Source organism: Corvus brachyrhynchos, unplaced genomic scaffold (assembly GCF_000691975.1).
Source record: "Corvus brachyrhynchos isolate BGI_N302 unplaced genomic scaffold, ASM69197v1 scaffold125, whole genome shotgun sequence".
In the NCBI taxonomy this organism is placed as follows: Eukaryota; Metazoa; Chordata; class Aves; order Passeriformes; family Corvidae; genus Corvus; species Corvus brachyrhynchos.
Window position 1 is genome coordinate 1,115,935 of NW_008238342.1, and position 8,407 is coordinate 1,124,341.

The following is an 8,407-nucleotide window of genomic DNA, read 5'->3' on the forward strand; positions in this document are numbered from 1 at the left end:
CACCGGCCGGGATGGGGGGGGACGGGACACTGCCGGGGGGGCTCCTCTGGGCACAGGGTGCCCATCCAGGGAGCGCGGCACGGGGGTCTCGACTGCTCATATCGGGGCTGGGCAGGGCGAGGGGATGGAGGGGCACTTACGTGATGAGCATGGACTGGTTTTCACGGTCTGGAAGAGAAGGAGCCGGCATTAGGGCAGCGCTGCCCACCCCACCCCTGTCCCAGGAGCCCGGACTCCTCCGTTTGGGGTCCCCCAGGGCAGGGCTTACTGCGCAGCATGTCGTTGTAGGCGTTGTCGGCGATGGAGTAGATGTGCGGCGGTGCCTCCGTGCGCCGCTTGCCCTTGTAGGCTGCCACCACGGGCGCCGTGTACACGGGCAGCCACTTGTAGGGGTTGATGGTGACACAGAAGAGCCCCGAGTAGGTCTGCGGGGGGAAAATGGGTGGATGAGGGAAGGGGGTGTCCCAATGGCCCCTCACCTCCCCAGCCCACGCGTGCCACGGGCTTACGTAGATCATCCAGTGGGAGTAGCGGCGCTTCAGGTTGTAGAGCACAGAGGCCTCGTTGAGGTGTGTCAGCATGGCCATGTCCTCAATCATGTCGAACTTGGGGGGGTTCATGGGCTGCACCTCGTCCTCCTTCACCACCCGCGTCTGTCAGAGGAGGGGGGACACGTCAGAGGGACCCCAGTTCTCCTGACAGTCCCGTGCTGGGGACAACCTTGGCCCCAGTGCCTGCTGTCATCCTGACAGGGCTGCCCACCGCTTTGGGGTGACAGGCCCAGGACAGCCCCACCAGCACCCAGCCACAAAGCCCAGCTGGGACAAGCAAGCCCAGCTTGTTCCCTCCTCAGCGAGAGGGGCTGTGGCTGAGCCTGCCAGGGGAGGTCCAAGCTGGGCGACACCAGGTTGTTCCCCTGCAATGTGTTTGACACCCCCATCCTGTGCTCTTCTTCCCAGCCTAAAAGCCTGTGGCAGTGCAGCCTTTTGCTCCAAGAGATCCCTGGTTATTTGGGCAAACAGCTGAAGCCTGTACCCCATCACTTAAAACTGGATTTATTTAATCCCATGAGACCAAGCACGGGGAAACGATCACATTACGTATCTGGCCTGGATGGGAGAAGCTGGATTTAGCAAATGGTCTTGTTAATAAAGATTAAATGAAATCTTTCAGAGGTTTATCTTTTTTACGGGTGAAGTGCATGGTGTTATAAGGCATCAGGTGTCAAAAGCAGGAGGGTACACAGGATAAGGGTGGGCTTTATGTCTCTTGAAACTTTCTGCTGGAAATGCTGATCCAGGGAAAGCTGATATAGTTTCTGATTTTGTAAATCCATGACAAATCATGAAAAAGACAGTTTCAAGAGGTAACAGCAAAAGAGGGTTTGGAAACTGTTCTCGGAATCTGAAGGTGTTCTAAATATCAAAATTAACTTTTAAAATTTATAACTCCTCTATGATAAATTTTACTTGCTTTCCAAAATTCAGACAAAAATATTTTCAAAGCCTTGACACTTTTCAAAGACAATTACATATCTTTTTTTTTTCACATTTGGCAGGCACGAACCCTTCTTAGTGCCATTCTGACTAGAGAAGAAATAGAAATAATGAAGTCTATCATCTACTGCCTGGCGAGGTCCTTGGTTTTTTTCCCCAGTTTCATACCAGTGTGAGTCTCTGCTCTGCAGTGGAGTTGCAGGGCCATGAGACTCTCATAGCCAAGAAAGGAATGTTAATTAAGATCATTTGCAGCTAATTGCACTGAATATTATCTTGACAAATACCAGCTGGTCCCTGCTTGCTTTGCCTCCCTCCCGCTGCCAGAAAGTTAGAGCCTCACCACCCAACACAGCCTGTCCTCCCAACTGCTCACCCCACTGCAAATCCGGGCTAAAACGAGCAGGAATTGGCCAATTGGCCCCTTACCTGTTGTTTCAGCCCTCGGGATGAGCCAGGCACTGGTTCAGCATCACAAAGGGCTGTTCTGGGGGGTGCTTCCCCATCCAGGAGCTGTGCTGGGCCAGCCCCACCGTGCCCTCAGTGTGTCCTGCAGGATACCCCGGCTATGGCAGCAGCCCCTCGATGGGAGATGCTGAACTGGGGCCACTCTTGGCAAGCAACTGGCCTACGTGTGCTGACACTGCTGTGTGTGTCCCCCCGGGGCACGACTGATCAGCGGGACAGGGCTATCAGCAAGAGCTCATGGCTTCAGACGTGATCTTGTCACACGTATCCCCCCTCTGCACACATTTGCTCTCCCTCAGAAAAGGAAAGGTATTTGCTTACTTCCTTATCTTTGGTTTCCACAGTGACTTTGCCACCAGAGCTTTCTTTTATTTCCACTTCAATATAGGCCTCTTTCTCGTCCGGGATCCAAGCTCGCTTCTTTCCTGTAGGAGAAATGGAAAGGAAAGGAAAGGAGACGTAATATAGGTTGAAATGCAGGAGACCATTTGAAATTGTCAACTGAAAGCCACATAAATGCAGTTTGATAATGTGGAAGGACAGTGATTCCTTCCTACGTTCTTAGTCATAGGAGCTGGGATTTCTTTGCCCTTGTCGTGTTTGGCAGCTGTTTACTCTGCTGGAGTCAACTTCTAGCCTGACAGGATTCTGCTGCTTCATGTGTGCCTGCACTCAGAACGTCATGAGAAAAGGACAGCGTGAGGAAGCAAAATTCTCCTTGATTGCCCAACTGAGAGGAGCAACTTGGGCCCTGGAGCCTGAGCATAGGAAGCCGTGGAAAAATGGGGTGGCTGGGACAGGGAGGACACCTCTGAAATGAAACAAAGCTGCAGAAGGCTTTGACACCAGACCCTCAGCCCATCTCCCTCAGCCCCCTGCCCCTCAGGGTCGGGGGAGATGAAGGATCACCTCCACCCACACCTCAGCAAACCAGGGGAAATTCCAAAACCTGCTTTTCCCACTTTTGAGATTTTCCTGCCCTCCAGGGTGCTGGGGCAATTCTGCATTGTCTGTGATGCCTTGAGGAGCAGCACAGGGAAAGGGGCAGGGAGGACTCCTAAGAGAGCCATGGCAGAGGGGCTGGCCCGGGGACACACACAGGGCTGTGCTGAGCAGCCTCGGGCTCTTACCATCGAACGGGATTGTCTGCAGCTTCAGCTGCTCCGTGTAGCTTTTCCGGAGGTACGGAGCAGCCTCCCCAAATTCGCTCATGTCCAGCATAGACATCTTGTCCGGCTGGAGGGAGATTTGGCAGCAGCGAAGGAAGAGTGAAGGACACTTGAGCGCTGACAGGAGGGAAGGACAAGGAGTCAGTGCATGGGGAAACTGCTCGCCATGGGGTTGAGAACCAAAAGCAACACGGGCACCAAACAAGCTTTTAATTTTAGGGAGCGAGAGAAGACAGTGACAACACTGCTAGCTGATAGAAATTATATTAATGAGACAATTACTGAACACTTTCCCTTCTGCTCCTGTCATCCCCACAATGGAAGTCCCAGCTGGGTGAGCCAGAATCGCTTTGGTGTCAAAATCCACATTCCCACTTTAGGTGAGGTTGTCAGTAACACCCCTTTCCTTGATAAACTCAGCTAAAACCTATCCCTGCTCTACAGACCTGTTGAAGCCCTGGTGCCCTACACAAACCCTCTGCAAAGACCCAGGGCTATTCTGCTGACCAATACTGCAGGAAGATAAAAGCAAGGCTGGATGTCTTATCCCTGGGAAGACCCTTCTAGAAGGCTGCCGTGGCAGCTGCTTGGAAAAGCGCTTTTGTGACCGTGCTTCCTAATATCCATCTAATGCAGTGCCACCCTGCAGAGCTCTGGAACGCCGCAGCCACCACGAATGGAGCCACAGCTTGGCAAAACACACAGTCCTCAGCAAAAATGCTTATGATCCAAGTCTATCCCACCCTCCCCTGTGCCACCAGAGTCAGCCCCTGTCCTCTGGGATCAGCCACCCTGCAAGGGGGAAGCGGGTTAGTACAGGGGACACGCGTGCACACAGACATGCTCTGTATTACTGACCTTGGTGCTAGGACCGAGTGGCTCTGTGCGTGCTGCAAAGCCCCTTTTTATTGTGTCTGTCAAGGTCAGAGTGGGAAAAGATATGTCAGAAATTCCCATGTGTCATGTCCACACAGCTCCATTGGTGCTGCTGTCCCACTGCCCGGACAGACACAAAAGGCAAACTTCACTTTTATCTCTCTGCAAATGCAGCCTGGTTATTTTTACTCCTGTATTGTCAGGCGAGTACAAAGGCAGAGAGACTCCAGCTTGGGAAGGCAGCACAGCTCTCCCAGCCTGCTCTGCCTGCTCCAGTGGGGAGCTGAGGAATGAGAGCTCTGCCAGTTCCTCCTGCACCTGAGCACTCAATCCTGCTGCTCCTTCCTCACACCATGCCAGCAGAGCTGCTGCTTGGGATGTGTGTGGCCGCTGGCTTTTCCAGCTGGAACATCCCAGCTTCTCACTCAGCTCTGGTTTAGCCTCTCCCAGACAGCCAGTCTGGAAGGGAAGGGACCTCGGGGCTTGATCCTCCAGGTTCTGCTCTCAGAACTCCTCACCTTGGCATGGGAGTTTGTTTTGTGGCTAGGCCAGGTTCATAATCTCTCAGCAGAGAGGTTGCTGGGTTTCCTGCACGCCATTTTACCCAGTCAGCACCCAAAGGTGCTGTGTGCAACACGGTGATGGCAGCCTGGAGCACACCTCCATCCTGGCAGCACCACCACGGGCTGCCTGAGATGGGAATAGGACACCCTGGGGCCGCTCCAGCTTAAGGAAAAACCATTTAGCTGCTGGCATCCAAAGTGCAGTGAGGTTTCTACCCTGGAGAGCCAGAACCTGTGGCTGCAGGGTTTGGTGTTCCCCATTCAGCACCTCTCACACCCCAGAGTAACTTGGGGCTGCTGTACCCTCCTGAGACGAGGGGAAACTGAGGCAGGGAGCAGTTAAGGATCAGCTGTGCAGTGCTGTGCCCAGGCTGGATGTGGCACGGCCTCTGTCACAGCCAGAATAGCAGCACCGGAGGCTGCTTTGGGTGTGTGGCTTCAGCCTGGGCACACAGCCCAGGTTGCAGAGAGATTTTTGCAGCCCCAGCACCTGCCCTGAATCTGAGCCCCAGTCACAGTCAGTCTTTCCATCCAGCACACAGGTTTGCTGCTACACCCCCCAGTCTGGGTTCCCAATGCCGCCATCTCTGCACCCCCCGACAGAAAGGTCCCCTGCCCTCCCACCCCACTTTGGAGAGAAGTCTGGGAGATTCATGGGGTGGAGGAGGACTCCAGACCCCTCCCCTGTGGGTTGAGCCCCAGCAGGGAGGATGGCTAGGCTCAGGGATGGGTTGATGTTGCCTTCACTGGCTGTGCAGTGCAATGTCAGCGCTTTGCACAGTACCAGACTCCCCCAAGAGTTGAAACGGTCCCATGGAGGGGAATCTGTAGCATGAACAAGGACTTTGGGTACATCAGGATAAAATGGGGTGCAGGCCCCCATCTCCATGTCCCATGTGGGCACTCCTCAGCAGGTTAGTGTTCAGGAGTGCAGCTCCTCATCTGGCTTTGTGAGCAGCTGGTGCAGAGCTGCAACCCCACCAGGGACACCATGGGCACACCAGTCCTGAGGTCTCTCTTGAGCATGGCATGACAGAGGTGTTCAGTCTTGCCAAGATGGCAGAGTTCCAGGGTCCTGAAGAGCCACAGGCTCTGGTGGGCCACAGCTCCCTCTGAGGTTACCCTGGTGGTCTTCTGCCTCTCTGCCCAGGGCTCAGAGTCAGGTTTCCACCCACTCCCTGGAGGGACCCGAGGATTTGGTGGGTCCTGTGCCAAGTACCTTTGCCACAAGCGGCCTGGCAGTGGGATGAGCCCTTGGCCCAGACACACCAGCTGGCCCAGCCTGACACATTCTTCCCAGGGCATGTACTCGCCCCGCACTCTGCTCACCCCCTCCCCTGCCTTATCTTTAAAGCAATTTTATTTTCGGAGATTCCTCCTGCAGTTCCTTCTGTTCACCCTGGTTTCTCACCCTCTTTGAAGAGGTTCCAGCAGGGTCCATCAAAGGCTGAGCAGATCTGTAGACAGGGAAATGTGAATTGGTCACTCCAGCAGCTGCTGAAGGGTTCTTCTGCCAGGTTTGGGTGTTTTTGGCGCTGGTGTTTCTGATGTGGTTTTCTGGATGGTGGGAAGCTCATCCTTGTGTGGCTGGCAAGGCCTGAGCTGTGCCCTGCTCAGGGAGGTGGGACAGGGCATTCCCAGTGGGGCAGTAGGATCCTATGGACCTCCCACAAAATCCCATGGGCACAACAAGGAGCTCATGGCTTCAGCCTGAGCAGAGGGGAGTTTTCACTAGGTGGCTCTTGCCCAGAATGAACAGTCAGCCTAAATGATCCACCAGCCCTGCATGTCCACCCTCAGCGGTGAAATCATCTCCCCTGACCACTGAGACACCCCTGTTCTCCCCCCAAGAGAACTCTCTGTGTGTGGTGCTGGTGTCCCATAATACAATGGAAAAGGATGGGGCTCCTCAGCCAAGCCCTGAGGGCTGGACAAGCCTGTCTCCCCATGGGGCAGGACACCACCAGCAACAGACAGCAGAGCTGCCCCTTCAGTGAATGTTTTGTGGTCAGACCAGCTCCTACCCAGCCCTGGAGAGCCAGGAGGGTGCCAGGGGCTCAGCCACCCTCTCCAGAGAAATCCCCTGGCTGCTCCCTGACCCCCAGGAGGAATGTTTCCCATTAGCAGGCTCTGATAAGTGGCAGGAAGGAGAATTACTCTCCGTGTCAGGCAGCTCGCTAGAGGTTTCCACACTTAACATATCCCCACTATCAGCCCCCTGAAATGCACTGGAGGGGGGTGCGAAGGCGGCTGATTAGATAAAGACAATCTGCAGAGGGGCTATTTCAGGCATATTTCCATGGAGTGGGAATGTCTGCTTGCAGCGAGGCAGGAGGTGACAGGCCAGTGCTGCCAGACTGGTCATATCCCCCCGGCTCAGCCTGGCTGTGCAAGGCCCCCTCCAAAGCAAACCCCTAAGCCCCCCCCAGTGCTGTCCCACGAGGGTGACCAAGACAGCAGCCACTAGCCCAGCACAGCTTTCCATGCCCCTTCGAAGTGAGCAGGAGATGGGGGCAGCAGCAATTCTGCTGCTGGGATCCCAAAGTTAAGGTGCTCCTGTGGGGTTTAGGATGGGGTGAGCACTGGATCCCCTCATCTCACAGCTCCCTGGGCACTTCCCAGCATGGGACAGTGCTGGACCCATCCTGAGCCGGCTGTCCTTTGGCTGGGGTGAGGTGCTGCCTCTCTAACCCTTCATGAACACACACAAGGCTGCCATGAGCACCTTCCTGCAGTGGTCCCCACCCCACCATGCAGGAGCCTCGGGCAGCACAGGCATGTTGGTGGCTGACCCTCCACATAGGAAGCCTCCAAAATGAGTATCAGGAATGAGAAAGCTCCTGGAAGAGATGTGGCATGAGAAATTAGTGTATAGAGTTAGTGAGCAAGGTCACACGCAGGCATGGAGAGAGTGAGGTCACCTGGAGATCGGGAAAATTGGAGAGGTTTTGTTTGTTCGCCTTGGATTTTCCAGATTTGAGGTTCCAAGGGGTTTTGTTCTGGGGATTGCCATCATAAAGCATCTGTGTAGGAATGAAGGTTGTACTGAACACTGCAAAATTACAGGAATATGTGAGCCTTTGGTGAGGTTTTGGCAATGCACTTCAAAACAAGGAGAGTAAAGAGAATCTTGCCTTGTTCATTTGAATACTTAATAGCACCTTAATTGCAGCTGGCCTGCCAGGACAGACCCTGGAACACAGCAGCCTTTGGAAATCATGACCAACAGCTGCCTTGGAGACTGCAAGGGAGGGGCAGAGGCTGATCAGAGCCAGAACAGTTCCGACACTCTGTGGGCAGGGTCTGCCCCTGCAGTGCCCCAACCACTCTGGTTTTGCACTGGTTTTCATCTGCTGTGTGATCTGGGAGCAGATTTGGGAGATTTTTGGAGGAGGTTGGGTGAGTGTTGGCCTGCACATACACACCAAGCCCAGCCACACCAGCAGCTGCCTGCAGAGCATCAGTTCCTGGGACGATCCCATCCCAGCCCCCTGCTCTCTCCATCCCTCTTGCACCTTCTCCCTCATGCCACAGGAAGCCTCCCCACTGCTCTGGGTCATCAACCCTCACACGAGATCGAGCTCAGTCCATCTCGTGGCAGGGGAAATTGTTCAAAGTGGAGTGGCAACAAGCATGGGAGTTCTTTATGGGATCTGGTCAGCTTGGACCCTTCTCAAGACCCAGGAGGGAGGAATATTCCTGCATATCCTCACCTCATGACAGGAGAGTTTCTCACCTCCCTGTGGCACATCAGCCAAGATGTGCTTTTCCATGCCAAAACTGCAGCGAATGTCTGGTTCCAGGCATCCAGTCTCTAGTCTGGACTGCAGACAGA

The 8,407-nt window shown here is 54.5% G+C and overlaps 1 protein-coding gene across 2 annotated transcripts in view; it reads right to left on the reverse strand.

Moving 5' to 3' along the window:
• MYH7B (myosin heavy chain 7B) overlaps positions 1 to 3,274 on the reverse strand; it is a 29,049-nt gene extending 25,775 nt beyond the window's left edge. The window contains exons 1-5 of one of the 2 annotated variants that reach the window (XM_017735134.1): positions 3,095 to 3,274; positions 2,286 to 2,389; positions 510 to 653; positions 269 to 425; positions 141 to 168 (exon numbers count right to left, since the gene is read on the reverse strand). In XM_017735134.1, coding sequence (XP_017590623.1) covers positions 141 to 168; positions 269 to 425; positions 510 to 653; positions 2,286 to 2,389; positions 3,095 to 3,191 — 530 coding nt within the window. In that variant the 5' untranslated portion in view covers positions 3,192 to 3,274. Of the gene's footprint in view, positions 1 to 140; positions 169 to 268; positions 426 to 509; positions 654 to 2,285; positions 2,390 to 3,094 lie in introns of those variants that run through there. The other variant, XM_017735135.1, reaches the window with a different exon arrangement.
• Positions 3,275 to 8,407: the final 5,133 nt, after the last annotated feature.